Below are 19,164 nucleotides of genomic sequence, written 5' to 3'. Positions count from 1 at the left end.
CAGAAGGCCCTGAAGCAGGATGGCGTTGATGAGCTGTCACATCGCACAAGATCTAGAGTCTCACGGGGGTAAGGCGTGGAAAATCATGGGGCTCGAAACATTTTGGCCCCAAGGCGACCATGCCATATGGAGGTCCTGCCATATGGAGGCCCTGAACCTTGCGGGACCTGGGACTTCCCTTGGCGGCAAGGCTTGCAGCTTGTCAGCATGGCTCTGGGTGATACCGCCGCGAGGAAGTGGATCAATATATGCATCAACTCATTTGAGCCATGAGGCCTGGAGACAGCCCCTTCCATTGGACTTGTCCTGCCAGGCCCGCCAGGCCAGGGTCATATATCATATGCCCTGTTGGCACTTCAAGTTACGGCCCGATCCGGCCTTACTTTTCCAGTCGAGACTGTCCACAGCATGGAGCGTCACGCGGAAGCACAGAGGTTGTTATGGCCGAGCGGATGCGGGCCTGCTCTCGCCCAACTGTGACTCGAACCCAAGCGTCACCCCATCAGCCTACTCGACTATCCAACGAGCAAGCCGGAGACAGGCACCTCGGAGCTCGAGCGGACCATACTCCGTACATCTCCATGACCTGGCTCGCAGCATCCTTGCGCAATATCTTATCAGCACTGCGCGTCTACGCCCAGGTCAGCCCTTCTCGTAAACCATTCTTCTCCTGCTGAGTGCGAGTGTGTGATTGATAGAGAATAAACGGCCGAGAGTACCTTCATTTGAGACAGGCAAGGGAGACGCAACTGCCAAGTCCCCGTGGGTGTGATGGTGACGGGGCTTCGGGGGTCGAACCGCGTCAGATTGGGTGGCTGGACAAGTGCAGGCCGAATCAAAAGCAAACGGGCAGGTGCGCAAACGACCCGTTCAATGATTCGATAACTTGCTCCCACTAGCCTGCAGATCCAACAGCATCACTTTTATATTAAGAATCGCGCGTGGCTAGGAAACACGAGAATGGTTGCAGCGCCCGCCGTTGAGGTCCTTGGATAGCCCCAAGGCTAGACACGGGCAGGGCGAGACGCTGCACCCCAGCAACGGCACAGCTCACGTCTGCCGAGTCCCTGTTTCTTAGTCTCGCCGCAAGTACCGACGACGAAAGCTCAGCCTGCAGGCCCGCAGCTGAAATTTGTCGCCAGACCTGGCTAGAGCCTCACGCTTAGGAGCAGCCAGGAAGTTTGCCGCAAAGGCAGACATGGCCCCGATCTGCCCTTGTTAGTGAGGTGGAATTCAGACGCCTCGGGTAATGGCTACTGTGATTGGCCCGCGGAGCACTCTCATGCAGGTCATCGAGCGAGCAACATGGGCCATCCCTTGAGGTTGTTCGTTCGTTCGTTCGTCTGGATGACCCCCATCCAGAATCCTTTGCAGTGCTTCACCCCTCGAGAGGACGCACTGGCCCCCGGCTCACCCTGTCATTGCCTGCGTGCTGGGGTCCAGGCAGTTGTCATCTTACTGGCTCAGCGCCTAGAGCCTACTGGGGCAGGATGGTTCCCGAGATCCGTTTCATCGGCAGTGCTGGCGCCAACGTTAACAAGGGCAGTAAGCGACCGGCGCAGGCAAACGGTGCGCTAGGCGGCGCATCCTCGCCTGCCTCGCTCGGGAAACATCGCATTCCATTGACTGGGACATGCTAGACTTTTATCATCTTAGCCGGCCCCAACTTTTAGGGCGGGCTCTAGGCAAGCCGCTCACGTGCAAGCCGAAGAAGTGCCCGGGTTGGTTACGCAGAGACACTGATCCCACTGGCGTGGAGTACATTGACACAGCATCAAGTTTCATGATCGGCCGTTGCCGAACCTGTCAAGCCAGGAAAAGCACCGAGCCGGAATATGGGATGACCTCGGGGCCGAAGGCCAAAGACGCTCGTGTGAGGCCTTCGTGCTGGGCCGTCTCGCCTCAGGCTCTGCCGGTGGGTGGTTAGCTGTCAACTCGACGCCTGACGCAAGCGAGAGACGGCATCAGCTGCACCCAGTCCCGTCCTTGCATCCTATCATCGCTGCGGCCGATTTCCCGCCAGGCGTCACTGGTCTCGTTCAGAGGCCGATCGCTCGGTAAGTGCAGTCATGCTCAGAGACGGACTAGTAACGGGGAGCAGGCCAGACCATACCACGCCAGGCCGTTACGACAATAGACCCTCCCAAGGCCAGGCACTGTCAATCTAACTCGCGGAGACCAGCCTGTGCTCGTGCAAAGACTGTCAGTTTCGCTGCAGCTACCCGTCGCTAGACCAACCTCTGGCCGGGCAGATCTTTACCCTATCAGAGGGAGAGCCCGTGGCGTGTGGTAGAGAACATGTCTCAACGGTAGGGTAGGTGCATCTCTGATGCATGGAAGCAGAATGTTTCGAAAACACCGTCTCAGTCCCAGCAGGGTTGCGACTGGCAATTGCGCTGTGCCATCGGTACCAGTTGTTACTCGGCGGCCAGCCCGCAGCTCGGGGCGCCTCAGGTACAGTCCCATTATCCTTTATGAGCACAGGGAGGGTGGGTGATATTATCACTTCCCCGGCTCAAATACCCACGAAAACGGTTGCTCCCCGTACTTTGTTACCTCAGAGCCTGTTGCCCCAGGCTAGGGCCACCGCGAGACTGGCCTGCTGGAAGCCCTTGGGACGAGAGGCTATGCTCCAGCAATCCACTCGTGCCTGGCCGACCTCCTTGTGAAGGGGCAAGACAATAACGAGCATCCTGGGGCGAAGACGGATGCGAGTGAGCCGTTTGATTGCAAAGTTGGCTCCAGAGAGCAGGCTCGCCTGGGTACTGGACGGGCGGCTCCTTGCTTGATTGTCACGCACGGGACTTGGTACGAGTTGAGGCTTGGAGTCGTCCGCTGGAAAAGGCTTTGACCCTGATACATGGCCATGGTGACAATACATTGGCCGACCAAAGGCAAAGGTACTCAACTCCCAGTACCAGCTTCCCTGACTGCGAAGCATCAGTGTCAACGCAGCAACCTGGAGCGGTACCCCCCACACCTCTTTCTCTCTCTCTCCCCCTGGCACGCACGCACACACACGCTCTGCCTGTCTGTTCTGCCTGTCTGTCTCTCAATCTGCTCGTTTGGCCGGGCTGGGATGGTACAACCACAAGGCCCACGGCTGGCCCTTCATCCTTCGCTGCACAAATTCACCTTGCCAAAATCGGACTCGCAGAGAAATAAGAATCGACCTCAACGAGGCTCGAGCTCACCCATCTCCACAAAATTGTCCCCTCGTGCGCTGTTGGCGTTGTCTTGAAGTCTGCACAACCGATCTGCCTCGAGTTTAAGAAGGCACGCGGTTCTCGCCCCCCCGTCGCAAGCAGGCACCAGACATCTCGAGTCCCTCCAGGCCATTTCCAACCCCCCCAGCTCTTCTCTTACCCGGAACACATCCTCGATTGTCTGCGCGTGTGTGTAGTCACCAGGGCACCCTCCTACCTGATCCTGTATCACTTGTACTCCTTCTTTTGAGCCTCCCACTACCAGCCTCCGAGCCTGTGCGAGCCTGTCAAGCCACTGTGCCAGGGTAACAGGAGGCCAACTGAGATAGGTGCTTCACCTTGCGTTGCCTCACATCACACCTCACCAACCACCGGCTGCACCCCGTTCTGACTTGTCGGCTCGCCCAAGCTGGCCGACCGTCCATCCACCATCCATCACCTTTACAAGCTAACCAGATTATACCCAACATATTGGATCACCCTAATACCGACCCAAACACGCTACATCAGATCTTGTACACTCTGAGAGTGATACTGGTTACGGCCTCCCTGTTGTGGTGGACACACGATCCTGCAGCAAGCATCATTAATTGCTCCTCAGCGGGTACCTGTTGACCAACATTACCTGTCTGCCTCAGAGATTAATCTGAGATCAGGGGCCAACAGCGACTTTCCCAACCAGCCCTCGCCCCGAAACAGGTGACAGAACTGGGGACTGCAACACTTCAGCTTGCCCACTTAGGCCAGTCAGAACGGCATTTCTGGTTTTTCCCAGCCTGAACTACCTGCAAAACCAGGGTAGGAAGCTGCCAACCAACGCAGTTGCCGCCCACCCAACTCCAGGCACGGCAGCGACGAAGGGGCCAGCCGAATCGACCAACGCCAGGGAAATCACTGCCCAGGTGCACCGGAACAAGCATCCACTCCACAACGCCTCGCGGCTCCACAACAAGCTCTTGCCTGTTCCTTTTGGTCTGCTGTGTCGAAACAGAGACTGCGCTGCAGGCCGTCTACTGCCTCGCAAACGAAACCCCTGCTACTATACGCATCAGCCCTCAAGCAAGTTCACCAACCTCTCAGTGTGAAGGCATTCTTGGAAGTAAGCGATTCCAGACCTTTGATTATATCACCTTGTTGAAGCAGGACATACCACTTGCGGCATTGCTGCTGTTCCTAGAGCTTGGAGAGGCCGCCACTGCCTATGCTGCAGGGTGAACGTCGATGTCGAAACTGGTAAAGGGGCAGGGCAGCAGTGATGAATGTTTGACAAGTCGATACCTTTTGTGGCCCACCCCCGTTGTCGCCTAAGTCTTTCGGCGTGCGATTCGACCATGGAGAAAGCATGGCGTCGTCGTAGGAAGGCCTTTGCAAATTCGGCACGTTTTGCTTGTTCTGGCCAGAAGCCCGTTTGCTGGAGACGCCGTACTCAGTTGCAACGTTCTTTGGAAGCAACTGCGAGATGGAAGCTAACGCTTGTTTAGGACCCACTCCGACATACATGTTAGTGCTGTTTCTTCACCGTTTTCATCGACGTGCATGCTGCCCTCGTTTCTTTTTCCCCATGTCTCGGACTCGAACCTCGACGAGGGTGAATCCCGAGCGGCGGGCGAGCCCAGCATTTTGAGACGCCGGTATGGAGTTATTGAGCTGAGGAAGCGCGGCGCGATACGACACGGCGCAGCCCATCATCCTCTTCGATGCGAAAGACGAAGTGCGGCGCAATCTCCAGAAAGGTCGTATTTATGTTGGCAGCGATGTCAACACTTACGAAACATCCCCAACATCCATCCGGCCTACCGAGCCAGACTCTTCTGCAGCCTCTCGCAGTCTGTACTGGGCACCGACGAGTTTGATTGTGCCCTCCACCCACATAAAATAGTCAATTTCCAGACACGCCCGGTCCTGTCTGCCTCTTTTCGACCCCAACACTGCCCTGCCAGGGGGCATAAGGAAATCATTCTTTGAGATTCAGGAACGCTTGTGATATCAACTGGAAGAGACGCTGACGCGTCGCATTCAATCAGGACAGCTGAGACTTCCGACAACATTGAGCGCGAGTGCCATTCGGTCATCAGGAATGACAAGGGCAGAAATACCTCTTAAGGTCGGTCAGCACGTTACTAGCAGACGAGCACATTGCCCAAGACTCCGCCTGCGTTGCCGTGCCGCTCTTGTGCATTGGCTCATGCGGCCCAGATATCATCTGACAGGAGGAGGAGACTTCCCGCTGTCCAGCTAGGCCCTGGTTGGCGAAGGGGTGCAGACTTCCAAATTATGGAGGCTCTGTCTCTTCCGACCCACGTCAAGCCACCCCTGGAGGCACTAACACCCACTGCAGCTGCAGCGATCCCTAGCAAGAGCATCTAAGCTAACATTGAGCCCCACGCGATGGGGGTAAGATAGGCACCCTACCAGCTCGACCCCATCGACTGCCTCCTGCGAAACGATTCCTCTCTGGATCGTGGAGAGGCACCTCGCATGACTTCACAAATTCCCAAGGTATTTACTGCCCCCCTCTAACAATTCCACACATACGTTGCTAGAATACCACCGCCCCACTCCCGACGTCCCCGTGCATGCCCCAGAAGGCTTGCATGGTCCATTATTCAGGGCGACCCCTTTGCGCTGTTACGGGCTTCGCCGTGCAGGATCATCCGCACGGCAAGATCTGCAACACGCCTCCGCGGTGCAGGCTCCCCAGCCGTATGGCAGACAACGTGTCGTCATCCAAGGGCGTGGCTGCTCGGTCGTGGGAAAGAAGCCTGGCAAAATTGCTGCGTGAGTCGAAGAACCGGCCTATGGAGACAAACCCATAAGGTTTCAGAAAGTGAGTCCAGTCCCCACGAAGTATGTCAGCCCATAACACAAATTCGTGTTTCTTCTGCCTGTCTCAAACTCGGCATTCACTTCCATTCTTTTCCCGCGTGCAGAAAATTCCGGCAGGCTTGCGACCCGAGCTTCTGCTTGAAATAGAATGTGCGAATCGGACGGCTTCTGGCTCGCAAATTCGAGGCCATCGCGGCAGAGATCGCTGGCAACATGCTACTTTTCCTGTGCAAAATGACATCTGCACCCGACCTGGTGTCTTGGCTGTGGCCTTTTTTCCTCTTCCCAATCAAAAAATGGCTAGCGGAATCGGCGGGCTTGCAGCTTTACATGCACCGTGAGACAGCGAGAGTCTCCTGTACATGGGAATAAGCCTGGGGCGCCCCGTCAGCTCATGTATCCGATACTCCTCCGCGCCGCCGGGGTCAGATGTCGTTGGTTGTATCCTGCGGTAACTGTACTGCAGGGTGCAGCGGGCACACACACTCCCTCTCTCTCACACACCACAGCCTAACCTCGAATTCGGGGGTCGGGCTTGTTCTGCCTTCACCCTCAAAAGCCAAAGCCTCGCATTCTTACACTGCAGACGTTGTCTTGTTACCCCCGTCTTCCCCTCTCATTTTTCCATCCTGGATTCTTTGCCGGCTTGGCTTACTTCGTGGATTTCCTTAAGTTTGTGCTGTATAGCTAACCTGAGCTGTGACGGGCAGCAGGCACGCGCATCACCAGCCCGGCTTCTTCCTCGCTACCGTGCACCCAGACCTTCTGGCAACGACCCGGACATGATGTCAACAAATATGTAGAGCCGCCGCGGAGCTACCCTTTCTGCTGTGCTTCATTCATGCGCCTCCTCACTCAGTCGCTTTGCCGCCGAGCCTAACACTTCTTTCTCAATCCAGCAGGATTTCGCGTCGCCCTCCTGTCCCGGGCTGGAGTACCTCGACTTGCCCAATCAATCTGATATGCGGTGAGTACATTTATCCAAATACTTCTGGGCCCTGACAAGCAGCGAGCATGGGCGACCTAAGCTCCCCGCCCCCTGGTTCCTTTCATCCCCACGTTGGACAGTGTCCACCGCCACCAAAGTGCTTTCCCTCACCCGTCGCCCGTCGAGGTTGAGCATATGTCAACCGACAGGGGTGGGAGGATCGAAAATCCTCGGTGTGTTGAGAAGTGCCTCGCTGCCCCTGTCGATTCCTCAAAAGGCACAAAGCAGCCCGCAGATGGCCCATGAGCAGGGAGTGCAGGCAGCCAATCCTGCTCGCCCCCCGGCCCCCCCGTCCCTTGTCTGTGGTCAGTACTCACGACTTTGCGCGCGCATGGCAAGGATAGTCTCCAGCCCTCCGTAGCGTGGGAAAATGCTACTTAGGTCGTCTAGACCCCTCCGCTTGCTACCGCATATGGTGTTCGCAGCAGACATCCCCGATCCTGTAGTCTGCTGTTACCTGTGCAACATTCTTAGCTGGCAGTACGACAACTTGTCTCACCTGGCCTGGCATTGTGTTGCGTCCGCATGGGCAACGAGTTACAACATCTATACTCGGTGGCAGGCTTTTTCTAGAAGACGCTAACAGCGATCACTTGGCGTTGGACTGTTGGGCAGCCTTGCTGATATGTGTGCGCCAGTAGCTATAGTCACGACTCCAGTACCTCCCCTTTGACACTGGAAAGTTCAGCTCAACCGTCACCAGTCATAAACCTCTATCCTCCGGGCCACACGTCCCTCTTCAACTCAGCACCGGCCTATCCACCCGACAGTGGGGGCTCCTTCTATGCTCCAACCTCTCACGTCTTCCCACACATAGACCCGAGGTCTCGCCTTGGCTCCAGGTACGAAAGCACGCCAACTACTAAGTAGCTCCTTTTTTTTTCTCTCTGACCATACTGTCCACTCCTTTCCTCGATCCGCATTGGACATCTTGACTCACAGCCTGCGTGAGAGTAGCACCTCTACCCCGGGCATGGCACATGCCCTTCGATCCACAACATTGCCGCATCCAGCCACGCGAGATCTCTATACGCCAGCGACGCCCTCTTTTAGGAGAGCACCCGAGCACACACCGAGATCTCCGTCATTCCCAGGTGCGCACCGACGCAGTCCTATGCCACCAACCCAAAGCCCTAACGTGTGTCTCACCAATCATCCAGGTACTATCAGCCATCGCCAGATGGATCCCTCGTACAATTCCAAGCAGCAGCCGACCGTCCCCCCACTAATGGGGTTGACAATGCACGGCGTGCTCTATTACTCGGACGCCCCGAACACTCAGGTGAAGCCGGAGATCTCTGGCACAATCGACAAAGGCTTTTTCCTGGCCGAAGGCGAGTGGACATGTTACCGGCGAAACTACTTCTCGTGTATTTGCTCATTCAACCTCCCTCCGTCGACACACCCTCAGGCTAGCCTCCACTTCACGCCATCTGGGTCCAGCCAGGCGTACCAAGTTGCTGGCTGGGCCATGTGTATCTCGGCAGTCGTATCTGAGAATGATGCTCACACGATTGAATTGGTGCAACACACCCCGAAGCGGGACAAAGGCCCCATCTCGCCCCCGGAAAAGACCAGACTGAACCCCAAGCCTCCCCAGACGGCGCACCATCCGCTGGGTCACTACGCGCAGACAGAAATGGGGCTTGGAGGGTCTTCGAGGGCCTATGAACAGTCTATGTATGGTCAGCCGTTGCCGCATACCGCCCTTCACCCTTCGCTCCCGACGGAACACACCTTCGAGCGGATCCAGTTCAAGCAGGCCACAGCAAACAACGGGAAGCGCAGGGCGGCACAACAATACTACCACCTGGTCGTCGAGCTCTTTGCAGATATCGGATCCCAGGGTCAGGGAAATGATCAATGGCTCAAGGTCGCGCACAGGAAGTCGTCCAAGATGATCGTTCGTGGAAGGTCGCCGGGACACTACCAATCCGAGCGAAGAGCGAGCACGAGCAGCGGGCCTGGTGGTTCGGCTGGCGGTATGGGCGGCTACACCGGCGCTGGCTCAACCATGATTGGGGGCGGGTATGCGGGACCAAATGCGAACATGCTTGGGGGCGGTTACGGGGCCGCTTACGACACGCGGCCGGACCATTATCGCACCCACCACGAGGCGATCCCTATGGAGCCCATACTCAACCCGGAAGAGTCCAAGGCGGTACACGAGCCCGAGAAGTATCAGTACTACCCGACAGCTATCATCGAGCCTCAACACGACCCTCGACAACCAGTTGAGATGTTCCATCACACCCCTACCACGAGGCCGTCGGACAATTCCCTGAGAATGGGAAGTGGGTTCGATCTTACTTCGAAGCTATACCCGGGACCTCTGTTCTCCGACAGGGGTGGGGCCTGTGGACGATACGAAGGGAAGTCCACCTCGAACGGCTACTACCCACAGATGATGCCTCCACCACAGACATCAGCAGTTGGTCTTCACTGAAGGCAGGATTGCCTGAGGCTCAAAGACAAATGGTTTTGACAATACTAGCTGCATAGCACTTTGAGGGGCAGAGCTGGGCCCAACAGCGCCACTTTTCTCACGGGCGATGCCACGCGTAAACGACCTGACCTGAGTTGAGTTCCCTGAACCGGATACCTGGAACAGGGGCAGCGGAATATATCTGGGAAAAGGAAACTACCTGGGAAACGAACCTTGTCATTTTTTTTCTTGTGTCGTTTGCTAAGTCGACATCAGGGCAGGTCTGGTCCGATGGATTTTAATGGCGTATGGGTCGGCCTGGGATATGTAGGAGCAAGGAGCCATTGGAAAGACAGGGCATCAACGGGGCTATTTCTCTTTATCAGGAACCTGGGACAGGAAATGGGCACTTGGGAAAATGGGACAGAAGGGCATGGCATTTGCGAGAAATACCCGTTTGATTTACCACCCCCACCCCCAACATCAATTCCATCAACACGGCTCATCCGCACAGAGCACCAACATTCGCTTCCAGGCGGACACGAAGAATACGGTGACGAAGGACACGAGATGGATGAGGCTTTTGGACGAGTCGCGCACGTGGGGGGATGATAGCTACGGAAGCGGACGGCTTGATCCTGGCGATTCCTCGCCGCTCGTTTCGCCTGGCTCGGCTTGGAGCGTTGGCTGAAGAGTTGTCGTTTTGCATCATAACACCTCCCTCCCATCGAAGCCGCAAACCCCTTTTCGACGACAGAAACATCTTGGCAGGTCTCGCATGGAGGGATTCTATCTTTGTTGTACTTGTTGATTCGCTGCACTTTACACACAAATCTTTTCTGGCAGCATGTAACGTACGAGGGACACCCGAGGCCTTGATGCGAGATTCAAGATTCAAGTATGACGTTGGGCTGCTGTATTTCTTGCCGGCAGAACCATTGTTTTCAAAAGCATGACTGTGCTACTGGAGAGACGGTTTGCGTGCATGAGAGAGACCGTGCCCGATTGTACACAGTAAACGCGCCCCACGGCCGTTGTGCCTGTGGAACCTGTTGGCCATCTACCGACCAGCTCGGGAGCAGTGATCCGAACGGGCCCCAGTACGCTTGTTATTCTGACAGCTCCCCGGCAGGGCACAACATAGTGCGATGTTGAGGCTGGCTGGGAGGGAAGGTGAATACGAGTGCCACTCACCATTGGCCCTCTGCATTGAGCGTCTGGTCTGCCCACGGTCCCGTGTTCCTTGCATAGAAATCGAAGGAACAGGAGGACGGCGGTGAAGTGGGGACTATTGTTGGGGGCTGAAAAAAAGATCCAAGGCGAATTGCATGGCTACACTCACCACCAGGCCGCGATTGAGAGCGCACCCCACAATGCAAGCACGACGTCCAGCACACGCCCCCCCCCCCCCGGGACGGGAACCCGAGGGCTAAGGCGGAACTGCAAGAGGGAGAGAGAGAGACAGACAAAGAGGGGGGAGAGATAGGCCTGACCAGACCGAGCCAGGCGAGACCAGCGATCCCCTCCCCGTCCTCATCCCCTCATCCAAAACTTCATTTTCCAAATGACTGGGGCAAGATGGCCGAGCGGGCTCACTATTTCGGTGGCTCGGGTCCTTTTGCTTAGAGCGCTGAACTTAGGGGAGAGGGTGATGGAAAAGGGGGGCGGGCGGGCGGCCCCTGTCTGGGCGACGGCGGCTGCTGGTGCTGGTGCTGGAGCTGGTGCTGGAAGTTCGAGGCCGAGATAAGCAACCCCCCCCCCGGTTCCAAGCACCCCCCCCCTCGGTGCGGGACTTCAAGGTTGCATTTTAGGGTGGGCCACGCAGCTGCAGGCACGGCACAACGTAGCGAGTCTCGTGCGCTCCGAGGGGGGGAGATCGTCACCGGCATCAAAGATTGACAAGAGAGGCATGGGTGATTTGCCTTGCCTTGCCTTGCCTTGCCTTGCCTTGCCTGGGCTTGGCTTGGCTGTTCTGCCCGTGCTGCTGCATGTCATTGCGTGTCTCTTGTGATTATTTTTAGCCCGCTGTCCCTTTTCTGAGTAGAGCGTGCCGGCTGTTGAAGAAACCGATCTCTTTTTCTTGTCCATCTGTAGTTTTCAGCTGGCTTGGGGTAAGTTTCCCTCGTAGTCACTCACACTCTCACTGACCCACACACACACACACACACATAAGCCCACGCGACGGAAATGTCAGTCGGGCTGACGTCCAATTAAGGTTGTGGCTAGTTCCCAGTCCGAGTGTCCATCGCGCTCGAGCTTCCGAAAGTTTAAAATGGAGCGAGTCGAGGGACGAACGCCCGTCGAAAGGTTAAGACGGGGTGGTGGAACGGGGGGCGGGTAACGGGGGGCGGACCAGCGAACGGGAGCGTTCCGCGGCCTCTGGCTGGTGGGGATCTTGGGGGGTGGATGGGTTGAGGGGATGGCAGGTGCGAGCGAGTTTTGAAAGTAGCTATTTTCGAAACGAAGAGGGAAACGGAAGACTAGTAGGGGGCTAACGGGAGCAGCTAGTACACTAGGCACACTAGGTAGATAGCAGGGCAGGTGGTATGGGGCCGGGTAGGCTAGCCTGGTGGGAAGGCTCAAGGGTCTTGGCCGGGTCATGCTGGCTGGCTGGTCCACCACACCACACCACTATCCGTACCTGCCCTATCCCTCATCGCCTCCTCGTGCTGCTGCCTCCCCCGTGGACACAAGACCTTCCCTGCATCGGCCCCAGCTTTCAGCAACGGCAGCAGCACCAGCAAGAGCACGAGCACGAGCAAGGCACTGCCCCACAGATCAACCTCGGTCACAAGCACGCGCACACACACCATACTCCATACACACACGGCACACGGCACACGGTTTGCGCTGGGCCTGGCTGCTAGCGTCGACAGGGCCCTGCTGGGCAGCTGGGTGCGTGGCAACTGCGGGACAGGGCAGCGAGTGCTAAATAAGCATCGCAATCGTGCAATCGTGCAATCGTGCAATCGTGCAAGGTGCGCCGCGGTCGTGGCCGAAGGATCTCGGGAACATCCATCCAATCCACCAGCATCGTCATCCCACACACGCGTCCCTGTACATGAGGGCACATTAGGGCCTGGGGCCCGGGGTCTGGGGGCCTGGGGGCCTGCAACACGGAGCCTGGGAGCGGAGCCCACGGCGCTTGCCTCGACTTCTCGACAGCTGACTGTCTCAGTCTGTCAGTCTGTCCGGTCATTCCTCTGGCCCGCCCTGGCCCCTGTCACTCTATCTCTCACGGAGTCATTCTACTACGGATACTACACCATTACTGCCTTTTTACCAACCCTGGCATACAACACACCCCGGCAACCCGGATACAACCTCGGGCACGGCAGCCACACCAGAGACAGACAGAGACCCTCAGACCCTGGAACGAGACGAGAGATCAAGACAAGAGGGCGCCCAGCGCCCATGCAAGTGCGGCGCTTCTTGCATGTCGCCCCGTACCCTGACCCCTACCCTGACCCCTACCATTCCCTGACCGAGTCTCCCATCTCTTTCTTCTTGGACCAGCCAGCCAGCCAGCCAGCCAGCCACCCGCTCGCAGTCTCACTTGCATACTGTATCTACTGTGTGTGCATGGGGCCAGGCCTGGTTCTGCTTGTCTGCCTGTCTGCCTGTCAAGCCCTCCGCCCTCCGCCCTCGCAAGCCCCCTTGAGGTCGATCATGGTCCGCCGTTCCTCGATCATGGTCCGCCGTTCCCGTCCGCCGAGATCATCATCACGGTCGACTTGTCAGCACTGAGCAGCGTCGTCGTCAGCCTAACCGGGTCTGGCGGGTGGTGTGCTCCTTGTGTTGGTGGGGTGGAGTCTGACGTTGAAGAAATCTCGATGCCAACGTCGCACAACCTCGTCCCCCATCAGCCCTACCAAGCTGTCCTCGCCTTGCACCGCGTCGGCACTTTTTATATAATCATTCTTTTTTTGTTTGGCGATGTTTTGTGTGATGTTTTGTTTCCTGTTGTCCACCTCCTCCTGCTGACGTGATCGAGAACCTTCGAGGGCCCCCGTGTCATCCATCATGTCCCCCCTAAGGCCCCGACTCCATGCCCTCCCTGCACGCCTGCCCACCCCTCCCCGCGACAGCACACCGTCATTATGGCTCACATGTATGTGACAGGCACTTCACATAGATTGTGTGACATCGGGAAGGGCGGTCTCAAATTTTCTCCCGGGTCCGACAAGCCACACACACAGCACGCCCTCTCGACCCCCCAAGTTTCTGACCAGGGTTCCACTGCCCAATCTTAGCTTGCTGATTCACGACACGCGGCAGCCCGCCCTCACAGTAGTCTGTCTCCTTTAGGGGTTCTTCTAAATCCCCTAGGTGTGTTTTCAAGTATATACCGCTTTATACCTAAACCTTAAGTAACTACACTACCTAAATCTAGTATAGAGTGTGCTTAGTAGATAGGAAGGTAAATATACCTCTTTTTTTTAAAGCTATTATTAACTCTCATTTTTTTAAATACTTTTTATTTATTAATTAGCCTTAATATATTTAAAAAATCTCTATTATTACTAAGAGATTAGTTAGGGACTTTATATAGTAAGTAAGGTGAGAAGCCTTTAGGGTTATCTCTTAACTTTAACTTCCTCCTCTTCTCTTTGTTTCTTCCACTAAAAATTACTAAAACTACTATTTCTCTCTCTCTTTCTCTCTCTATTTATCGCCTTAAGGGTATTAGTTATAGAGTGGACGGCTCTAATAAGGGCTGTATAGCTATTAGTAACTAACCCTTTTAAGTAGAGCTCTTTTAATCCCTTAACTAAAGGTTATTACCTTAAAGTTAAGGGTAATAAGTTAATAGTAATGGTAGTGTTTACTTTAAAGTAATATATTGGATACTTTTAAGTGAAAGTACCTTACCCCTCTATCTTCTATATTATACTACCTTATATTTATATATAAGTGAGGGCTTATATAGGATTTAGAAGAGACCCTCCTTTGGTCTATGATATAGGGTAGATCGAAATGAGTGTCCGCCTATATTTGTTTGTAAAAGAAAAAAGTAAGCACTAATCTCGTGCGCCACCTGTGGCTTGTACTGTGTGCAGACATTGAGTCAGATGTGCCGTAGACTAAGCGCCTTTGGGCTAATCTGCATAGAATTGCAAGACTGAACGCTGCTTTCGGGTACCCTGGCATCCCCCACACCTAGGCTTCCTCCTTTCTCGCTGTTCCTAGTGATTCTGTTTCGCAACCACACAGCCGGGTATATGGTAGTGCGAAATCCTTTGATAGCGCCCCAAGTACCTCAATATAAACTCAAGAAGATCATAGCTTTGCTTCTATGTGAAACATTGACTGTAAAATAGCTAGAAAAGTCATTGTAGTGGGCGCTTTGTACGTTATACCCGTACTAATATCTATCGATCTGGAATCATTTAACTGCCTCCGACCAGAATACCCATGTAGGTGGACCTTTAAGTATTACACTATGCGTGTTCGATGTACTTTCCTTTCTTAAAGCCCGATCTTCTCAGGGCACATAGCTATAACATTTGGAAGCAGGACCATCTTCAGGCTGTCTACTCTGGACAGAGTATTCGATGGGTATCCAGTTGGTCCTTGCAACACTGGGTTTATACTTGAGCCCAAAAAATTGTGTCCAGGTAGCAAAAGCTTCAAGTCGTTAGGATGGCTGAGGCTGCGACTTCTTTATTGAGCCTTTTTTTCACGCCGCGTCCCACAGAAACCAGAGAGAGAGAGAGAGAGAGACAAAGATATCAATTAGCCCGAAGATTTCAAGTTTTCGTTACACTGTATCTCAAGATGCGCTTCCTCCCCACTGGTCATTTCGAAGCTTCTGTCACATTCTTAAACACGCAGAACTTCCTCTGCTGCCTCAAGGCTCTCTATGTCCCGTTGCAAAGAATCCCGCTGGAGCTTAGAAGCAGAGCCCTCACCTGCAATAAATGCAAGTTCTTGAGGCCTTAGGCTGTTGATGAGATCTGGGCCTAAGATTTTCAGCGGACTCTGATCGCCTTCCAGGAGGAAATGATTGACGACCTGTTGACATACTGCATCAACAAACCTCTTTCGCGAAACCTTATAGTAGCTGCTTAACGCGTCAAGAATGTCTTCACGGACCTGTTGCGCATTATCCTTGTCAATTGCATGGCCTTTGAGCTTGCTGACCGGAATGTAGTCCACACTATACTCGCTGCCCTTGCCCGAATTGAACGTGACTTTTTCCGATAGCGGCTTGAGATTCTTCAACAATCGATCGTTGCGCTTCTTTTGGAGATTCGCGTTGAAGTAATGATTGAAAGTATTTGGTCGCATTCCTCGTTCCATTTCAAGCAGGAAGCAAGCATGGTCCAATGCACGCTGGTAGGCATCACACAACTTGTCGACCAGCAGGTCCCAAATGCGAGTTCTGACTTGCTCTTCGTGGCATAAGTTGGCTAGCAGGCTGGAGATGTAATCGTGAACAACAGCAATGGCCTTGCTTGTATGCGAGATAGTAAGGGTCTTCCATTTCTCCGACTGTTCGCGGAAAACGATTGAGAGGATTGTTCCTCCGAACTAAAGAAGTTTAAGCATATCAGACATCAACGTTCAGGCCACAAATACTTACTGTTCCGAGCTCGGGTCCCCGATTTGACTCATACACGTGCTCGATATGATCAATTATTGATTGTTCCGACGATTTTGGCTCGGGACAGTCGTCTTCGTTGACTTTGATTATGTGGGAAAGCTCGCGGTACTTCTGCAGAGGAAATTTGAGGTAGAAGTCGTCGATGTTGCGGCTGAGCGAGCTTTCTCCTTCGTCCTCCTGTTCCGGGCCAAAAGCACGCTTATGACCCTTCTGCCAGAAGATGCTGGCAAAACTCTCGTTCAGTTTCACCATTCTCGTCGCCAACTTGAGATTCGGCTCTTTTCTGAGTATCTCGTCCCTCATGTAGTGTCCTTCTAGAGCTGACAGGGTAATGATCTGGAATTGTGTTGCCAATTTGCTCAAGTACAGCCTTTGTGATGTGTGATCAGCTCTCGAGGGTCCCATCCTCTGTAGCAATTCATTTTTTTGACACAGGCGTTGCTTGATCTCAGACTTTACTTGAGGAAATTCGTCTTGGGAAATATCCATGAGAAGCTCTCGCAGGCAGGCTCTCAAGGAGTCTGTTCCACATCGATCATGAACGGTCGTCCAAGCAGGGTCCATGAAAAAAGACTTTTCCTCTTCCAGACGTGCTGAAATTGTGGATAAGTTGTCATCTGCACCTCGGTTCTTGACGATAAAGTAGCCGAGCTTCAAGAAGTCGTGCTTTCCATTGACCAGTTCAATGACGGCCTCCTGAGTGGTCTTCTCAGAAGCGAGGTCCGGCTTGGTTAAAACACCCATGGTTCTAGTTCCCTGTGGGTCGGCCGTTTTGGCAAGCTTGATAACCTCCTGTGTCTGTATGTCTACATTGCACGGCAAGACCGCAAGAATGCTACGGTGAAAATTAGTTGGTTGTTCTTGGCTAGGAAGCATGCGAAGTGGCTTGCATCGTTCTGCGGTTGTTCATGTATGCCTTTACCATACTCTGGACCAGCATGGCATCATTTTCAGTGGTAAAACCTGTCATGAGTTAGTGTATATTCATCCATCTTCGTCGGAGAATGAAACATCACCTGGTGTTGGAACGCGGAAAATCCCGGGAACATCGATGACTGTCAGATGGTTTTGCTACCAACCTGTTAGTCCAGTGGCTAAGGTTTGGGTCAAGCACCCACATCAGGCCCGCATATTTCAATTTTAAGAATATCCTCGCTAAAAGTAATTAGGTCATTTCCATTGTCTCCCGCATTCTTACGAATGCCCATTGCGAGGTCGGCCTCTCGAAAAGTCTGAGCAAATCTTTCCTGGTCAAGTTCTGCATCAAATCGGCATCCGAAATTGCGAAGCCGCGTTTTCAGATTCTCATCAGCGTGGGGCCGGGGGATTATTGAAATGGCAACGCTCTTGTCCGACGCTCGGTGGCAGGTGATCTGTGTCGCATAGCGCGTGCAGAGCCCAGCAGCTCGTGGAAAGTTGAAGCCAGTCAGGCTCTCAAGCACAGAGCTTTTCCCAGATGATTGATCGCCAACGACAACAAGCTACTTCCAAGTTAGCCTTTCCTCATGACTTGACATCCCATTGTAGGATAAAGACTACCTGTGGTAGAGGGACGATGGATCCGATGTTGAGCCCTCTTAGCTTGTCTATTTTGGTGAGTATGGCCTCATTACAGAGATTGACAGCCATGGTTGTGACGGCTGTGAGGATATCTCGATTGTATCTCCGGCAAGGTAGATCGTAATGTTGAAGAGGGAATGGCGGATGAAAATCATGATTTTCTTGTTTGAAATGCCGGCTTGACGGCCTTGAGAAGCTTGGAGCATGCCTTTTTCTAATTATCGATTTTTCGGCTTCTTTAAACCTTTCATGCACAATGGTTGGAATTATGGACATCGCCGGACAGGGAATAGCGCTGCACATGCGGAGACCAGAGACTACTAACAGCTGACAGACTGTATCTAAACAGGCACAAGACATAGACAAAATGGTTATGCATGGCCAAATCCGTCACGAACGCCCTTGTTGCTTATGGACTAGTTAGTCCAATACTGTGTCTGTGACCAAGTCCAAGCGCTATCACTTTCATTCAGTGCCCCCTACTGATGATATCATCACGCGTTGACGCTGATAGGCATTTCCGTGATGGCGCCGGGGCTTAGCGCGGCATTCCGCACCATCCTCGGCCTTGACCAATTCCTGGGGACTTACAGAAATCGAAGGCGTAGATGCGAAAGATATACTGTATACTTCTTTTTTTTTTGTCGTCGTCGGTAATGAGGTCAATCGTGCAGGATTAGAAGCCTTGTACAAATTCGATGCTTAATACGGGGAAATGCGCCTCTCCAACGACGATCTGAGGGAATGGGTGTTCGATGATGAGTCTTTCAAGAAGATCACAAATAGAATAGGGCCTAACAACTTCTAGGAATCCTATCTCTTTCACCTAGAAATAATCTACGAAGACTTAAAAGCCGGTAACATAAGGCTGTATCAGAGAGTTCCCAATATCAAACTTTATATCTCAGCGTTAATTAGTCTAGAGTCGTACGAGGTAGCCGTGCATAATGGGTCCATACCTCTAAAGTAGGGAACTTAATTCGCGCGTGCGGACGGGCATTATATACTGTGTGTACAGCTACGTCTAGTCCTAAATCAGCTAGTAAATGATTTTACACATTATAAGAAGCAGACACTCATTTCAGTCCACTCTTAGAGTAGACTAAAACAAGTGTCCACTTAAGTTTATTTATAAAAAGAAGAGTAAGCACTAACTAAAGCACTATATATAGCTAGTATAATATATATACTATAAGCTAGATGTAGCTTTACTATAATTAAACTAATAGGTAGTATAGGAATAAATATCCGCTTTTAGGTACCTTAATACTCCCTACTTTTACCATTCCTTAAAGTTCTCCTTTCCTTTATATTTCCTACTTATATAGCTAAGTATATAATAGTATAAAACTTTTTAATAGTACTTTATCTACTAAAGTTTAAATATAAAAAGATTCTAACTTTATTTTTTTATAAAATATTAACTTAAAAAATAATTATTAAAGTTAAGTATAATAGATATATAGTTTAATATATATATATTAATTTCTATTAATTTAAAACTATATAAGTACTATTAAATAGAATTAATTAATAATTAAGTATTAGATTA

The 19,164-nt window shown here is 52.9% G+C and overlaps 3 protein-coding genes across 3 annotated transcripts; 2 read left to right on the top strand and 1 right to left on the bottom strand.

The window, feature by feature from the left end:
• The first annotated feature begins 6,344 nt into the window (after positions 1–6,344).
• Positions 6,345–10,856, top strand: KVR01_003796 (transcription factor NDT80). Its single transcript, XM_044789984.1, has 4 exons — positions 6,345–6,999; positions 7,659–7,862; positions 7,978–8,114; positions 8,181–10,856. Exons 1-4 carry the CDS (start codon positions 6,995–6,997, stop codon positions 9,464–9,466), a joined length of 1,632 nt encoding a protein of 543 aa, XP_044648811.1. The 5' UTR covers positions 6,345–6,994; the 3' UTR covers positions 9,467–10,856.
• Positions 10,857–11,991: 1,135 nt separating this feature from the next.
• Positions 11,992–12,312, top strand: KVR01_002499 (uncharacterized protein; the record flags this gene model as incomplete). Its single annotated transcript, XM_044782987.1, has 1 exon — positions 11,992–12,312. The coding sequence occupies one exon, from the start codon at positions 11,992–11,994 to the stop codon at positions 12,310–12,312; it is 321 nt and encodes a 106-aa protein (XP_044647514.1).
• A 3,686-nt stretch (positions 12,313–15,998) lies between these two features.
• On the bottom strand, positions 15,999–17,681 carry KVR01_002953 (uncharacterized protein; the record flags this gene model as incomplete). Its single annotated transcript, XM_044781409.1, has 5 exons — positions 15,999–16,460; positions 16,512–16,937; positions 17,064–17,123; positions 17,171–17,533; positions 17,592–17,681. 5 exons carry the CDS (start codon positions 17,679–17,681, stop codon positions 15,999–16,001), a joined length of 1,401 nt encoding a protein of 466 aa, XP_044647968.1.
• Positions 17,682–19,164: the final 1,483 nt, after the last annotated feature.

Source organism: Diaporthe batatas (genome assembly GCF_019321695.1).
Source record: "Diaporthe batatas strain CRI 302-4 chromosome Unknown Contig00003, whole genome shotgun sequence".
Lineage (NCBI taxonomy): Eukaryota > Fungi > Ascomycota > Sordariomycetes > Diaporthales > Diaporthaceae > Diaporthe > Diaporthe batatas.
This window is presented reverse-complemented; position numbering and strand designations above follow the sequence as displayed.

Excerpts from the sequence above, each read along its gene's own strand:
- KVR01_003796 (XM_044789984.1), top strand. Across the intron at positions 7,863-7,977 it reads AGGTCTCGCCTTGGCTCCAG|CACCTCTACCCCGGGCATGG; the intron begins GTACGAAAGCAC and ends GCGTGAGAGTAG. Across the intron at positions 8,115-8,180 it reads GAGATCTCCGTCATTCCCAG|GTACTATCAGCCATCGCCAG; the intron begins GTGCGCACCGAC and ends CCAATCATCCAG.